The 17,990-nt window shown below is 40.5% G+C and overlaps 1 protein-coding gene across 1 annotated transcript in view; it reads left to right on the top strand.

Moving 5' to 3' along the window:
• Window positions 1-1,105: 1,105 nt before the first annotated feature.
• Window positions 1,106-17,990, top strand: part of FMN2 (formin 2) — a 393,365-nt gene continuing 376,480 nt past the window's right edge. Inside the window, exons 1-2 of the mRNA XM_047841608.1 lie at window positions 1,106-1,177; window positions 5,407-7,493. Of these exons, the coding sequence (XP_047697564.1) occupies window positions 5,468-7,493 (2,026 nt within the window). The 5' untranslated portion in view covers window positions 1,106-1,177; window positions 5,407-5,467. The remainder of the gene's footprint in view (window positions 1,178-5,406; window positions 7,494-17,990) is intronic.

Raw genomic sequence — 17,990 nt, 5'->3', positions numbered from 1 at the left:
TCTTTTTTCCTTCTGTTCCCTCTCTTCCTTTAAAAACTTTTCCTTTTCTGCAGTTTGATGGAGCTCCTTTCTATTTGCTAGATGAGATGCTGTCTAATTCATGAGTCATTGAATAAAGTCAATTTAATCTTTAAATTTAATTCAATGAATTTTATTTAATACCATATTGTAATAATTAGACTGGCTCTTAAATTCGAAGAGAAAATGCTGACACTTAGAATTCAATGTAAAAGCATCTTTAATATATATTAAGGAGCAGTGTGATTAAAACCAATATTAAGATCATCTTCTGAAATATGCATGGACAAACTAATGTCTATTAGGACAAACATAGGTATGCATGCTTCTTGGGGTGTCTTTGTTTAATGAAAACCCATATATTTGGCCTAGTTTTTGTGGACAGGTCTCGTTTTATTTATTATCAAATTATTTATTACCAAAACCAGAGTGCTCTGTGGAATATAGTTTTCTCTCTCGTGTCCATATTTATACTAGAATCTCTCTCTTTTTTATTTTTTTTTAAGTAATCTCTAGGCCCAATATGAGGCTCAAACTTACAACCCCAAGATCAAGAGCTGCATACTTTACCAAGTGAGCCAGCCAGATGCCCCACTTAGAATCTCTTCCCATGCTTGTTTTTTTTAATTATATACCTACATGTCATTAAAATGACATAAAAATATATAATACTATTTTAAAGCTCAATAACACAGTTTGGATTAATGTTTGCAGATTCTAAGAGTTTCTCAAAAAGCTCTGAAAAATCTAAGGTGAAAGCTGTGCTCAGAAAAGAGTGACTATTTGCCATAGATGGCTATGAAGCAATTGACATGTGACTAGTCTGAATGAGATGTTGCCGTTAGTAAAATTCATACTGGGTTTCAAAGACTTAGTATGGAAAAAAGAATGTAATCTATCCCCCTAATAATTTTTTATTGACTTCTTGTTGAAATATTTTGGATATTTTTGGTTACATAATTATTCTTCAAATTATTTTCATCTGTTTCTTTTAGCCCTTTCAATGTGGATACTAGAGTATTTATGTTACCACTGAGGCTTGCATTACATTTCTGTTGGACAGCATTTGTCTCCAGGCCAAGGATCGGCTGTCTCAATCTTAATTCCTTATTGGCTCTGTCTTTAGAATGCTTTTCGCGACTTCTTGTCACTGAACAAGGTAAATTATGGACTTAAAGTGGGCTTTCTATAGGCAAATTCCGAATAGTCGTAGTGCATTCTGTATTGCTCGGGCAAAGTAATGTTTGACTTGTTCTCAGTTTTGTAAGCACTTAATTTCCAAGTACTGCATTGGTGATAACATGCAAGAGGATGGTAAAAATTGAAAGCTACATAATTCTTGTTTGTGATCCATATAATGATTTCTGTAAAAGGGCTCTGGGGATTCCATCTTGAACTTTTCTGGTAGGAATAAGGGCTTTTTATAATGTCAGCAAGTATGTGAACAATAGGAATATTTATGTAGACACATTATTTCATAGAATATGAATGTCTCAGGGAAGAGTTAATTCTCCATTTAAGATACTGGTACTATAGTTAACAGTAGTTAAAGTCTTATTTGTCCTGTTAGGTTCTCTTTTCAAGTTTTTGATTTGCCTTAACTGAGAAATACTTTTCAAAATAATAATAATTTCCATTCTTTTACTCATTCGTTTACATTTATTGACTCCAGCACTGGCGAGAGGCTTCATGATAAAGCAGGTGCTCAACGACAGCATAATTGGCATTTTGGGTTGAAGGGAGGATGCTGTCCTCTGCATTTTGTTTAGCAGCATCATTGGTGCTAGCAGCATCCCGACCATTATGAAAACCCAAAATGTCTCCAGACAGGGCCAAATGTTCCCTGGGGAGCAAAATTGTCTCCCCATTTGAGAAGCATTGATAATAGCAAGAAAGAACAGATGGGAGTTGGAGGTGGGGGTAGGAGAAAGACAAGGGAAGTGGCAGTTGGGATCAAACAGATGAGTGGATGTAAGAGACATAAGGAGGAAGAATAGAGAAATCTCTGAGATTGCTAAATTGTGTGGACTAAGGGAGAGACAGGAATTAGCAACAAACTGGTTTGGGCAACTGGAGAGATTGTGGTGCTTTTACTGAACAACAACAACAAAAAACCAAAACAAAAAACAAACAAACAGGGGTGCCTGGGTGGCTCAGTAGGTTGAACGTCCAACTTCGGCTCAGGTCATGATCTCGCAGTTCGTGAGTTCAAGCCCAGCATCGGGCTCTGTGCTAGCAAACAGCTCAGAGCCTGGAGCCTGCTTCAGATTCTGTGTCTCCCTCTCTCTCTCTCCCCCTCCCCTGCTCATGCTCTGTCTCTCAAAAAATAAATAAATGTTAAAAAACATTAAAAAAACAAAAAACCCCCCAAAGAGAATGAATATGCAAGAGCACATGAGTCCCATTTCAGATATGGTGGGTTGGACTGGGGGCATGGCAGTGCAACTGTTCTCTAGAAAGTGGGTCCAGTAGTCTGTAGTATAGGCGTAAAGTCAGGACTGAGAGGTGGATGGAAGAGGCCAAGTCTTAGTAGTTGATATCAGGACAGAGGTGTCTTTCAAGAAAAGGTCACTCACCTGCTGGCGAAGAGTGAGTTGGATAATTAGCATCCAATCTGATTGTTTTGCTAGAGAGTCTCAAACACTCATCAAGGTGAAGCATAGTGAAACCTAAAGACACATATCAAACATTTCATCATGGAGAGATACTGAATCGAGAGAGCAATGAAACAGGAGGAGAGCTAAAAGAAAAGAGAAGAAGAAATGACATATAATTCAGACAAACAGGTAAAAGTGAAGAGAGGAGGGCTGATTATTCACTTACTGTTAATTGAGTGCCATAAACCTTTATCTGATTTTAATTTCAAAAAAGCTAGGAAATACAACATTCTTGTAACTCACTCTCTTATACCACATTTCAAAATTTCAAACATACAGAAGAGTGGAAATAATTTTACAGCAACAGCATATATCCATCACTTAAATTATACAATTAAAATTTAAATATACCTGCTTTATTACGTTATCTGTCCATATCTCCATCCATTAAAGCATCTTAATTTTTTGATGCATTTTTGAATAAGTTGCAGAGTTAAGTACATTTATCCCACATTCACATATGCATATTATGAACTGGAGTTCAACAGTTGGAAAATGTTATAGCAACATTTTGGAAATGTTGGAAAATGGGTAGCAACTAATTTCATATACATTTTTGGTGACCTGTTTGGGATGCTAATACTAAAGATTTTTTTTTACCAACAATTATTCTAGATTAGATTCTTGAATACACAGGCTAGCCACACCTGGTTTTTGTTTTGTTTTGTTTTGTTTTTCCTGTGTCCTGGTACCTAGTGTTTGGCCAGGCACAAGGTAGGATCTCTATTTGCTAAATGTGTTTTTTGCAACTAGAGATATGATATCATTTCTTCATCAAATGGAGTTAAGCCTAGGCCATGCCCCAGGCATGTTTGGGACCACTAAATACTGTTCGCCTTCATGATGCTCTTACCAGCCCATGAAATAATAAACTGTGTAGTGTTGTTTGTTATAAAGAATTAGGAACCTAAATTTGTAGGTTCAGGTAATGCCTTTGCTGCTATGGGACCTTAGACAAATCTCAGCCTGAACTTATTCATTAAGTTTAAATTGGATTGAGAGTACCTACCTACATTTGGTGCCCACACTTGTGATTTTCCAGCAAGCCTTTGCATGCAGTAGAGCTTTGTCACCTGTGACCTGCACACAGCTGTCATATATTGTTTCACATTCAAAGGATGTGAAAACATCAGCAGTCTTGTCTCTTCTCCTCTCTTCTGTCCTCCCTCCTTGCCTTCTTCTCTCCTTTTTTTTTTTTTTTGTTTTTTATTTCTGGAACTTAAATATATCTCAGAAGTAAATAGTAAAGAAAGTAAAAGTAAACAAGGAAAGTAAAAAGAAATGAAAACCAACAAATAAAAAACTCAAAATAGTTTGGAGTCAAAGATGTCTTGTTAAAGAAAGAGCAAAAATCAAAACCCATAGTACCTCAGTGTTCAAAGAGGCAGCAAATTCTATTAGCCTTAGGCAAACTGTGCCCTCTGAGGAGTCTGCATTCTAGAAAAGAGCAGTTTTGTGAAAGGGGAAACAAAGGGTTTTCAAGTACTCCAGAACCTCTCCAAGACAGGGCTGTTACCCTGGCAGAGTTATTCTTAAAGGTGATTTCTCCAAAACATTTACTCTAAAAGGCCACCTAAAATGACTGGCTGCCTGCCTTTAAATCATCTGTTTTTAAGAATATAATTTGAAAAAGGCTCCTACTTATTGCAATGGAGTACTTTTATATCGAAGACTCATACGACCATTTTTTTGAACATAAAAATGGTTAAAGAGAGAGGTTTAAAATGTAGTTCACAATATACAAAGGAGCATTTGCTTGCCGAATTTAAATTGCGTCATTATAACATGTTGTACTTTTTCCTCCTTTGGGCTTACTTGGAATACTAACATGTTGGGTAGCTACTACATATTTTCAAAGTGCTTGAGGATGAATTTGTAACTCAAATTATCATAACATTATTGTAACATTATTGATTAACGCTGCTTTAATCTTAAAGGTTCGTTAGATACCCAGGATGTTGAAAAATGCTTTAATACGGGTAACTAAATTTCCTAAGTAACAGTGACAACGTTTACAACGGAGGAAATTTTTCTATTAATACAGGAGCCAGAATGTTAAGAAATTCTGTTAAACTGTTACAAACTTTTATAATAAAGGCAAGGACAAAGTTTGCCTTAAAGGGTTTGCTTGGGAAGCGGTGGTTTATAGCATAACATCTGAATTCATGTGTCTGTGCCAAGGGTGTTTCCTTTTTTGTCTTTTTCCTTTTTATATGCAATAACAATAGGAGCATGTTTAATATTGATGAGTCTGACCTCCTGGGAGTTATAGTATATGTACCCTTTTGGAATACAAATGCTATTTGATTTATATGGTAAATACATAGAATTTTGGAGATTAGCATTTTAATCAACTCTAATCTCTTGGGATTTTTTTTAATTCACTTGGCTATTTTGTCATAAAAAATTCGAAAAATGAACTTTTGAAACGGCAGCTAATCTCTCAAGTAAACAGATGCAAGGTCTGCATCAAACATAAAAGCACTATATGTAGCAACCACTCCTAAACCATATGCTCAAGCACATTAACAGTGTTCAAGACTATCAGTTATTAAAGAACAATCCATTCGCTCCACAAATATTTATTGAAGAGCCATGCTTCTGCAGGCACTTGAAGGGGGGAGTGGGTAGTATATGTGGCCTCGATAGTATAGAGCCTCTCAATTGGAATTTGGCTTCGGTTTTTTCACCGTTTAAAATTCTTTTTAACTTTTTTTTTTTTTCATGGCAGGTCCCGGAGCTTTGAAGTTCCATGTGCATCTTCCAGCTGACGAGCTCTTTCCACGGGGACAATGCATTCGATTCGCACAGCGGAGATGAAAGTCTCCGAGATTGAGCAAACAGTTTTCGCGCCCGGCTTCGGGGAGAAGCCGAGCGAGGGCGGAGGGGGGGGCGGCGGCCATTGGGGGGCCAGGCCCCGGCTGCGTTCTGCGCAGCCATTGGCGGACTCAGAGCGCAGCACTGAGCATGTTCTGGGCTGCCGCCCGCTCGCTCTCGGCTGCAGCCGCAGCCACGGCCGCCGCGGGAGCAAGCGCGCATTGTGCGAAGAGGAGGCAGATGCTAGCAGGGCCAGCCCCGCGCGATTTGGCCTCCTCTCCCAGCGGCTCGCCTGGCCGCCTGACTGTCCCGGGAGCCTCCCCCTGTGCGGGCTGGGGGCCAAGGAGGGCCGGCATGGCCTGAATGCCGGAGGCGCCTCGGCTCAGCAGCGGGATTGCAACATGGGGAACCAGGATGGGAAGCTGAAGCGGAGCGCAGGTGATGCCTTGCACGAAGGCGGAAGCAGCGCCGAGGATGCTGTCGGGCCCAGAGATGTGGAAGCCACAAAGAAGGGGAGCGGGGGCAAGAAGGCGCTGGGCAAGCACGGCAAGGGGGGAGGAGGTGGCGGCGGGGGGGAGCCAGGCAAGAAGAAGAGCAAGTCGGAATCCAGAGCCTCAGTGTTTTCCAACCTGCGGATCAGGAAGAACCTGTCCAAGGGGAAAGGCACCAGCGGCTCCCGCGAGGATGTGCTGGACTCCCAGGCCTTGCAGATCGGGGAGCTGGACAGCGCGCACTCCCTGGTCACCAAGACCCCAGATCTCAGCCTCTCTGCAGACGAGACGGGCCTGTCGGATACCGAGTGCGCTGACCCTTTCGAGGTAACCCGTCCAAGTGGCTCTGGACCCACCGATGTTGGGGTTGGGGGCAGGGTGGTCTTGGGGGATTTGGAAGCTGCTGCAGGGGTGCAGGATGGACAAAGAACCAGTTCCGGCTCGGACACGGACATCTATAGCTTTCACTCGGCCACGGAGCAAGAGGATTTGCTCTCAGACATCCAGCAGGCGATCCGCCAACAGCAGCAGCAGCAGCAGCAGCAGCAGCAGCAGCAGCAGCAGCAGCAGCAGCTGCTCCTCCAGGGCCCTGAGAAGCCTGCAGCAGCCCCCACAGCCGCCTCCCCCCAGCCCGGGGCCTTCTTGGGCCTGGACCAGTACCTGCTGGGCACGAGCAGCGCAGCCGGGGAGGCCCCTTGCAGTCCCGACACGGAGCAGGCTCTGTCTACGCTGTCTGACCTGCCTCGGAGCCTGGTCACCGAGCCCCGGGTGCCCGAGCAGCCTCCACCCCCCGGAGCCTTAGCTGTGCCTGGCCTGCCGGTGGGCCAGCCTGCTGCTGCAGACTCGCCCTCCTCCCCGACCTTCCGGTTCCCCGAGTCCTCACCAGCGGAGGAGGGCTCGGCCAGAAGCCCCGGCCCAGGGGTTGGGGACACTGATGAGGAAGGCGAGGAAGACACTTTTGAGGATGCCCCCCGAGACTCTCCAGGGGAGGCGTGGGGCCTGGAGGCGGGAGAGGACCCCCCGAGGCCGGGGGCAGAGCCCGAGGGGGAGCCCGGCAGGCCCGGCGCCCTGGCAGCCGCCTCCCTGCCAGGCAGTCCTGCGCCCAGTCCACGCTGCTTCAAGCCCTACCCGCTCATCACTCCCTGCTACATCAAGACCACCACCCGGCAACTCAGCTCGCCCAATCACTCTCCGTCTCAGTCTCCCAGCCAGAGCCCCAGGATTAAGAGGCGGCTGGAGTCTTCCCTGAGCCGGGGGCCCAGGGCTGCCCTCGTCTCCGCCGCCGCTCCGCCCAAGAAGCACCGGGCTGACGGCGGCCTCACCTGCGGCCTCAGCCGCTCAGCGGACTGGACAGAGGAGCTAGGCAGCCGCGCGCCCCCGGCCGGGGGCTCGGCGCACCTACCCGAACGCGAGGCTGCCTCAGAGGGGGGCGGTGGGGTGCCCCCCGGACTGGCAGCCAAGGTGTCTGGGGCGCAGGCGGCTGCAGATGGCTTCCAGAACGTGTTCACAGGTGAGCGCGCCCTGCTGCTGGGTCACCTGCCAATCAGGGCCTTCCCCGGTCACTTGCTCTCCTCACTTCGCCAAGCCTAGACTTGCTTCTGGCAAGTCCTGACTCAGGGAATCCTTTCACGTCCTGCTTTCAAGTTTAGTAAAATTTCTGGGTTTTTATTGTTCTTTTTTTTTTTTTTTTTTTTAACAAGGTCTTAAAGGGAACAACTTTGTTATGTCTCCTAAGTCATCGCAAGGAAGGGCTGCTCCAACCATTTGTCCAAAACGTGCTATTCTCTGTGTCCAGGGTCCGGCCAGGCAGATCAACTCTTTTTTTTTTTTTTTTTTTCCCACAGCTAACCGAGCCATCATTGTCTTTCCTTCCTCATCCCCACATCATTAAAAATAAGAAAATTGTGAATGATTTTTTGACAAGGGTCAGCGTGGGAGAAACAATTTATTCCAGTACTATCCAGAGGTGATCTCTGACTGCTCTAATATATATGTGTATGCTTACATACGTAATATGTAGTTTCTGTCAGCAATCTGGGTTGACTACTCAGTGAAGTTAAGGGGATGTACTCCAGTTTGCTGATGCAACCACTCTTAGAAAGTTAATAAGGAATGAAGTAGAATATTAGGGACAATTTTCATTTGGTTTTATGTCCAATCAAAACAGGTATAGCTTGGAGTCGCTGGAGGTGAGAAGACCACAGGGACGGGTAATCCAACTGGTGGGCACCATAAAAGCCCAGCTAAAGGGTCCATTTACTGTGGTAAATAGTTTATCCTTTCTTAGAGGTGTGTGGGTCCCAAGGCCTTACCTTAGCTACTCATTGTTTCGTGTTCTCTTCCTTCTGCTCTTAATTATTAAAGGAAATAGTAAGTGCAAGAACTTATGGAATAGGAAAGAATGACAATTTATGCAATTACTGGTAGGTTTATGATAAATATTTGCATGGGAAAAATTTCAAATGTAATTTGAAAAGCTTAAGTCTTCAATTCTGTTACTGTAATAAATAGGTTATCTATAAAACATTTCTTGGGGCTCTTGGGTGGGTCAGTCAGTTAAGCATCTAGCTCTTGGTTTCAGCTCAGCTCATGACCTCACATTTGGTGGGTTTGAGCCCCACGTAGGACTCTGCTCTGGCAGCATGAAGTCTGCTTGGAATTCTCTCTCTTCCTCTCTCTCTGTCCTTTCTCTGCTCTCTCTGTCTCTCAGAATAAATAAATGAACATCAAAAAACACATTTCTTAAGTGACATTTCTCAATGGGCATAGCTACTTAGTTGGCTAAATGCCAACTTGTATTTACCACATTTTTATTTTCACCTGTATTTTACATGTTTCACCTTTTGTTTTACATTTATAGATTCTTATACTAAGAGTAGTCTTTATTTATTCATTTATTTATTGCTTGCTCTCTTTTTATTTTTTTTAACTTCTCCCTTCCCTTTATTGTGTAGGTTAAATGAAAAGGGATGCTTATAGTCTAATACCCTTTAGATAAGTTGTAAAAAATATGAATAAAAAACAAACAAACAAAAAAAAGCCTTGAAAGATCATTTTTGAGGGAAGAAGATAGGAAAATTCTTGAGTTAATTTTTTAATTTAATTTTGGTGAGAAATCATGTGTTTCATCTTTATCTAGGTTATCATTCATTTATAAATATGTTTTTAAATGAAAATGTCACCATGATTCAGATTATCATCTATTAATGTTAATGGTTGCTCATTCTAATAGCATTAGACTTTGGAGATATATATATATATATATTCACTTTAACACACACATATATATACACACGTATATACATATATACATATATATGTATATTCTGGGCAGCCACGTTGTATCAGGCAATATGCTAGTGGCAGGACGTACAAAGGTCATTAAATCAGGGTTTTGTTTCTCCAGGGCTCCCTGAGTACACAGGAGCACATGGAAACATGCAGTATAGTGTTCTGGGAGCATCAAGGGTACAGGGACTGATCTCCTTGGCAGGGGTCAGGGAAGAGGAATTCATTCCTAGGAGGACTGATCAGAGTCCTGAAGATCGTAGGCCCTTAAGAGAAAAACATGGTTTATCCTTGTTCCTTGCATTGCACTTTATTTTGCTAAGTATTTCCAAATTTGAAATTTTGGACAATTCAAGGAGTCCTGTTCAGTGAGTACCTGTGTTCTATTTCCCTCTCCAGGGAGAATTTTTTACTGTACAAGGGTGAAATTGCAGAGTGAGTTGTTTTAATATGGACATTACTGATTTTGTCTTTGATGGTTGGGTATATAGCTGGTCTGTGATCAGTAGATATTTGTGTAGCAGTTTCCATATATTTATCTCACCCACTCACTTTCTTTTCAAAAAAAGAAAAATTTGTGGGTTGAACCTAATCTTGTCGCTGGCGGGGAAATGCAGGTAGGTAAAGAGATGAAATAATTTTCTCAAGGTCACACTGTGATTCATTCAGAGACAGAGCCAGAAATAGAAGCTGAGTCTACTGATTTAAGTCTGAATGTCCTTGCTTATTACTTATTTTTGGATATTTGACACTGTAAGGCAACATGGAGTAAAAGCTGTTTATAAAAAATACAGACTTTATAAGATTTTTCAGTTCCTGTTTCTAATAAGGTCCATCCCTTTAATTGTTGAACATCTGGCCTTCCTTGGGCTGGAAGAAGAGTGATTCTTGGTTAGACTGATCCAGATTTTCTCTAGGCAGCTCTCAGGGAAACTGTTCTTGTGGTGGAGTGAATCCAGATTGACACAGGCCCCTGTTTCTCAGTTGCTGTCTGTTTTCTTGTCATCTGGCATCACATTTGGTTCTTTACCATCGTCTACAATTTTATGGGTGTCTTGGATATTATCAGAGGCCTAGGGAACAGTAGTATTCTCCTTAGGGAATCTGTTTTGTTTTCTTTTTTTGGCCTTAATTTTGCATGCATGTCTTTGGATCCATTAATTGCCAGCTGCCTTTGAAGCAGGTGATCATTTATCTATAAACTTCCATAAACATCATTTATTTTTAAACCATAGAATGAGGGTTGTCAGCTCTGCAGAAAGGAACAGATGTTTTTGCTTTTTACTGCCTTCCAAACGTAGGGAGAAAATTCAAGTGGAAAGAGATCTTCATGGCACATGTTTGTGTTTGTTTGGTAGATATAAAAACATTTCTAGTGATGATGGAGACAAAAACTTTATCTTGTGTTAGCTGTTAAAAACTGATGATGTTTTAGGCCATTGCACTGAAATATTTCCAGATAATTTGTTTGAAATACGGTTTTTTTCAGTGCTGTGGAGAAAAAAATGGCTTCTGAAATTTGAGAGGTTCTTTTGTACATTAAGTCTAGCAGAAGCTTGTTCATAGATTTTTGCAGTTAATTAAAGTTTAGACATGTAAAATGTTAAATTTGTGATGCTAAATCACTTTTGATAGGAAGCTTTCCAAAGTCAATTATGTGCTTATCTGTCTTTTTTTTAAACACATGGAATCAAAGTTTAATCTGTTTTAAATGGCTTAGTGAAGGCAGGCCATTGTTACGTGCTGTGAAAACACTGGGGATGCCCTCCACAGCTATTGCAGTGTGCAGGCTGGCTCCAGTCCTGAGTTTCTGCATCTTTGTTTCTTGACTCTTTCCTTCCTCTCAGCTATTTATTCATAGAGCTGTCTTTGTCTTCTCTCCACCCACCCCTCATACTTCTAATTTGGTCTTTCTGATCAATTTGTTATTGGCTGGCAAAGCCTGTAATTATCATGTAAAGTTATATTTATTGCACTTCTACTGAATGCCAGATACTGTGTGGTGCATTACATAAGTGTCTGTAATCCTTACAACAGTTTTAAAGTATAGCTGTTTACCCCCATTTTCCCAATGAGCTAAGCGAGGTTCAGACCCATGAAGTAACTTGCCTAAGGGCATTAAGCTAGTAAATCCCTCCTCTAAGATATGTACTTAAGTAAGCAAATCTTTTGTTAACATGCCTAGGTGTAAAATCAGGTGTATCAGTGAGCTTTTGAGTTGCTAACTAATTGATAATTGGCTTGGGCATTAGCATTTGGATTGTGTGACTCTCATTTTGGCTTTTCTAAAGGTTATCTTGATTTTTATATCTGTAGAGAAGGACCCACTCTAGGAGTACAAGGTTTTCTTATGTAGCTGGTTAAAATGATTAAACTTTGATTTGTGAAGGCCAGTTGCAGTCTTATTTCTCGTATTAGCATCTGACAGAGTAAATATATCCTTCATGTCCAATATGTGAAGGAAAGTCAGAAATCATCCCAGATATATATAGAAAATGCATCTTTCTTACTCTAACAGGAAAGGGGGTTATATGAATGCTGTCCTTTCCCCCTATTTCTTGACTTACTGGGTTCCATATATCAGAATAGATCATGGTAACAAAAGCTGAGACTAGATTAGTTTGGTTGGAAAAATCATTTCTTATGATTTCTTTAAGACTGTGGTTTGGGTTGAAGTCAAGTACCCCAGTGATGGGCTTTAATGATGACTTTATGTGTTGAGGACTGGCCTAGTTTTAAGTGCATTTAGGTATTTAGATATAAACCATGTGTATTTGAAATTGAACAAGTGCTTTTAGAGCCGTATTTCCTTCTGATTCTATTAAAATGTGCTGAACATACACAGTCATGTGATAGTTAAGCAGATAAATTTGTATCCTAGCTTTTTAAAGTGACTCTCAAGTAATTTTTCCTCACATATATGAAGCTGGAGGAGTAATTTCAAATTAATAATGTTAAGATTAAGTGAAATAGTATGTATAAAGCCACTACAAATCTGCCTAGCATGTAGGAGGCATACTGTTTGAGTAGGTGCTGTTTGAGTTCCTATCCTGGTTCATCGCCTTAATAAACTTCATTGCTCAAAGTGATCCAAAACCAAGTTGGTTAAAGCAAAACAAAACAAAACAAAACAACTCTGAGATTGTATACAGAAGCTTGGTAGGATATAATCAGGTGCTAGTTGATAATTAATATACCTAGTCACTAGTTTTTTCCCAATTGTTTGTTCATCATGTTTTTTTTTCTTTTAGCATTTTCTATGATTGTAAGCTTTCTTGTCACTTTATCATAAATTTTGGTTTCCTTCAGGGTTTGGATAAGGAAAGTATATGATGGGGGTTGTGGCTGTGTGATTGGGTGCAGGTGCTAATTTTTTTAAAAATTTTTTTTAACGTTTTTTATTTATTTTTGAGACAGGGAGAGACAGAGCATGAACAGGGGAGGGTCAGAGAGAGAGGGAGACACAGAATCTGAAACATGCTCCAGGCTCTGAGCTGTCAGCACAGAGCCCGACGCAGGGCTTGAACTCAAGGACCGTGAGATCATGACCCCAGCCGAAGTCCGCCGCTTAACCGACTGAGCCACCCAGGCGCCCTTGCAGGTGCTAATTTTTAAAGGAGGAATGGGGAAGAGGAGGCAGCAGGCAGACACCCTCAGTATTTATGTTGTGCACAGCCTCTGGGTACGGCACCTGCCTTTGCAGCCTAACCTCCCACAACTTCCTTCATAAGCTCTCAACTTTAGACAAGTTAGTCTGGTTACTGTTCTATGAACATGCATTTTATTTTCCTGACTTTGTGCCTTTGTCTTGAAGTTTTTACCCTCTTGGAACATACTATTTGTCACTCTTGATTTAGCATCTGAAAGGGCTGATTAAATTCCCATTTCCATTTTTCGTATGTTTGCTAGTTTCACCTAACGGGCAGCCATTTATTTCAATGTCATTGCACGTATTATTGTCTGCATCATATTATGTACACTTCTTGGATTTAGGGATTCACCTGGTCTTTTTTCTCACCTGTTTCCTCTTTTCTTTCCTCCTTCCCTACTCACCTGATTCTGTCCGTTATCTAATCTTCTGTCAACGCATCCACCAATATCTATTCTGTGCCTGCTGTGAGCCAGTGAATATGATGGACAATGAGCATACTGACCCCTTTAGGAATAATTGTTTGCCATTTTTTTTTTTTTAAACAGGCAGGTTGGGTATCTAGGCTTCCTATTGGTAACTTCCCATTGAATTCAAGCTGGAAAATTACTAAAATTTTTGATTAGTCAAAATTAGTTATTTTCACTGAGATGTGATTGAATCTAATGAAAGTAGGATGATACTTTGATAGAACTTGTGTTGAGAGAACATCTTTTCCTATATTTGTTGGTTGATTTTAAAATAGCAAAGATTGGGGCGCCTGGGTGGCTCAGTCGGTTAAGCGTCCGACTTTCGCTCAGGTCATGATCTCACGGTCTGTGAGTTCGAGCCCCGCGTCGGGCTCTGTGCTGACAGCTCAGAGCCTGGAGCCTGCTTCAGATTCTGTGTCTTCCTCTCTCTGCCCCTCCCCTGTTCATGCTCTGTCTCTCTCTGCCTCAAAAATAAATAAACATTAAAAAAAATTAAAAAAAAATAGCAAAGATTGTATAGCAACTCAGAGCTTCTAATTATGAATTTTATTGGTAATGAAAGAAGAGGTAAAGGAAATAGAGAAAATTTTATTACTCTGTTTATTCCTGTTTTCATTATAAGTAATAACCTGATGTTAATGAAATCTAGCATGAAGGGACCCATTAGAGAGAAACAAGCAAGTACTGTCTATGACTTTATAGTTATTGGCTATAATTTTAGTGGCTGAAAACTTTCCAAGGCTCTTTTTATATTAAAAATATAAATACAGGACAAATATGACTTGTAATCAATTTGAAATGCTATTTAGTAAATTATCACACATTAACATTATATGAACAAATAATGATAGTAATTGGATGCTATAAGAGGACTCTAACCATGCTGAAGAATTATTACTCTTTGACATCTCCTCTATAGATGAGAGAAAGAGAAACATGTATGTCTTCCTCCTTTCCAAGGATGTCCTGGGAAGCATTGATTGGATAGGAAAATAGCTCCCACTCTTCTGTGACCTAGTCAGTTTCCACATATCCTGGACCCACTTGAAGCTGTCTTATCTGTTATATCAAAACCACGATGGGCTGAAGATAGCCTTTTTATTTTCATGGGGAATGGAATTATCTCTTTAAAAAAATTATGCCTGTATGGTGTTTTAAAGTGATGCTTAAATACTACCTGGGGCGGTGGGGGGGGGGGGGGGGAGGTTGTTTTTGTACTTCTGGCAGAAGGGTTCTTTGTTGTACTCAGGAATATAGTGGACATCTATGGAAATTAATTGTGTTGTTTAAATTGTTGGCTTTGCATATGCAGGAGGGGAAAGAATGATGTTTATCAGTAATTTTGTAGCACTGCTATGGCACATCTATGGCTGAGAATCTTTCAGTCTGTCTCCCTTTTAAAGTATCCCACTGAATTCGTGGAAGACCCGAGGCAATAATTTCTTATCACTTGGTACCCTGGTTTCCTAGGTATAAAAATAAATGCAGTCTTGCTGGGAAGCTGCTTTGTCCAGGTCTCATCCAACCTTATATTCTATAGAAGGGATGGTTCTGGCAGTTACCTTTTCTCCTAACAACGAACCTCTGCATGTTTAATTTTTCTTTACTGTTAGAGCTGAAGAAACTCCTTGTACTGGAGGATCCATTTATACAGTGGGATAAAGATACTTTGGGTATCGGTAATAAGTGGTGGTGAGAGCAGTGATGTTTTGATTTTGCTAGTTTGGGCCAATTTTGGTTGATACTAGAGGAGATTCAGATTGGTTGGGCTGTCACTACCTTGAATTTAGGACCTTGTGTTTTTGAACACTAAGGTAGTGACTGTGTGTAGTGTGTGGTTGACCTGTTTTATGAAATAGCTGTGTATGACACAATGTATGACACAAGGATTTAGAGTATCTGGAGTCTTTCTAATATTAACACCAAATGTATTGAGCAAGTTCTTTTTAGATTTATTAGCTCCAATATAAGTCATCTCCTATCCTTGGGTGGATTGTTGGCTTTGCACTTTTTTTTTTTTTTTTAGTTTAAATTGCTCAATAAAAGTCGTATTATTTTCTTACTTCATTGTACTTTAACATACAGTTGACCCTTAAACCACAGGGATTAGGGGCACCAACACCGTCCATACGGTCGAAAATCCACGTAAAACTTTTGACACCCCCAAAAACCTAAATATTAATAGCTTACTGTTTGCCATAAGACTTAACAATAATAAAAAGTCTATTAAAACATATTTTATATATGTATTATTTACTGTATTCTTCCAATATGATAACCTAGGAAAAAGAAAATGTTAAGACAATAAGGAAGATAAAATAAATTTACAGTAGTGTATTGTATTTATTGGAAAAAAAATCCTTGTGTAAGTGGACCCAGGCAGTTCAAACCCATGTTGCTCAAGGTTCAACTATATTGGTTTGTGTATGTTTTCAATTTTCCCTGTGCTATATGCTTACTCAAAATTGTTATGAATCTATGGTATTCCATTTAGAAGTTGTCATTGACATAAAACTTTCTTAGAGACAAAGAGGCCAAAAGCTTTTGAGAACTCCTAGGATTTTTACTTTTGTTTTGTTTTATTGTCCTTAAAGAAGTGCAGCTTGTTTAAGCCCATTAAGAAGCAAATGGACTACAATAGAACCGTTTCAGGGTCACAAATGAATTCATTTGAACACTATGGAGAAAGTTACGTAAACAATGAATCTCCTCATTGTTAACATACAAGTCTTATATTTTATTTTTTTTTTAAATGTTAACTTCTTTATTTTGAGAGAGAACTTGTGCACTCAAGCGGGGGAGGGGCACAAAAGGAGAGGGAATTCCAAGCAGGATCTGGGCTGTCAGAGCAGAACCCAAAGTGGGGCTTGATCTCACAAACCATGAGCTCATGACCTGAGCTGAAATCAAGAGTCAGACGCTTAACTGACTAAGCCACCCAGGTGCCCCCAAGCCTTATCTTTTAAAAGAGTAATGAAAACAATGGGATAACAATAGAGATAATCTCTTGCAACTCATTTTTTAACCTAGATACTTTTAGATCCTTGGCCTCTCTTCCTCAACCCACCCCCTTTTAAATCTATAGACTAATACTTCCCCTTTGGAGACATAAGGTATGCAGATTCTTTATGGGAGGTGTTACATTTTGCAGCTATCCAAGATGTTCTTCAGGATGATTACATCTTATGTCTCTGCAGTGCTATTTTGGTTAAATGGTTCTGAGGGTGTAAAATGTTTGGAGAGTATCCTGGCAGTTTATTTCAGGATATAGGGTTTGATCTGTCACTTCCGATCTTAGAAAAATCCAAACGTGTATTGACTCTGTTAGATCTAGCATATTGTGGGTGGGCATAAAAGGTTGAATAAGAACTTCAGTGATTTCTGTGGAGAGACATTTGTCTGGGATGACATGCGATATAAGTGAAAAAGCCATCTAGAAGTCTTTTATCTTTGATTTGGATTTTTTCTATAAGGAGCCTCATTTGACTCTAAATTCAAAGATTATTTTCGCTACCATCTGTCTTGGGATAATAAAATTCGAGCATGCAGATTTAGGTAGCTTTAGGCTAACCCCTAAGGTTGAACCATCAATTTCCTTCTGTATGTACCCTCTTGGTTTTATTACCAACTAAAGTTACTTGGTTTTATTACCAACTAAAGATTGGTAACTTTAGCTCCTATCTCTCTCCTGAGCATCAGACACATCCCATTTAGATATCAGGGATTAGAGAGTAAACTATTAACAGTATGAAGATCAGGTGGTGGCCAGTGCAGTTTAAAAACATTTCAGTGATTCTCTATTGCCCTGAGGCCAAAGTTTAAAATCTTTACTGTATTTATATATTAATAAATACATAATAATATTTAACGCTCTGCAGTTTTATCCCATCCTTGTTGCTCGGTCTCTGTAGTTCTTCAGATATCTCCTGTTCTCTCTAGTAGTTTTAAGTATTATTGACACTCTATTCCTGATCTTCAGGAAAGAAAGTTCATTTACTCATATCCCTCAGTGCATGACACCCCCATCATTAGTCCATGCAAGACTCTTCATTTTTTTTCCTTGTAGTTATTCCCTGTATAGGTTTCCTTCATTATCCAAAAGTATGGCATTCCTATGAAAACTTTTGTAAGCTGAAATGGTATAAAGCAAAGAAACAATGACCATTAGTTTATGTGGGAAAAATGTTGAGGGTTCTGAGACTTAAAAAACATAACCTCTCTTAGGCTTTTTCTGATACCTTAGGACACATCTTACGAGCAGATGCACAAAATAAATCAAGACAAAGTATAGATGGTCACAGACACCGTTCAAAGCTCTGGTGGCATGATGCTGACTTGCGGAGTGTAGTTCCCGGGGAAAGCGCTGGGTGGCACCACTCGCTGCTTGGGGTGGGCGCTGCTTCAGTCAAGTCAGGGTAGAAAAAAGTACTGAACGCTATTTTCGCTTTTTTAAAAAAAACGAAAAAGTCCTCTTTAGATTTCTTTTGGTTCGTGAAAACGAGGGATAACATAGATCTTTTGCATAAGCAAATTGGCATTATGTGACTTTTTAAAAAGCAGGGAATAACTGTAGGTTCATTTCCTAGTCTGCCCTCCCAAT

This window comes from Prionailurus viverrinus, chromosome F1 (assembly GCF_022837055.1).
Source record: "Prionailurus viverrinus isolate Anna chromosome F1, UM_Priviv_1.0, whole genome shotgun sequence".
In the NCBI taxonomy this organism is placed as follows: Eukaryota; Metazoa; Chordata; class Mammalia; order Carnivora; family Felidae; genus Prionailurus; species Prionailurus viverrinus.
Note: the sequence above shows the minus strand (reverse complement) of the source record. Positions and strands in the feature narration are given on the sequence as shown.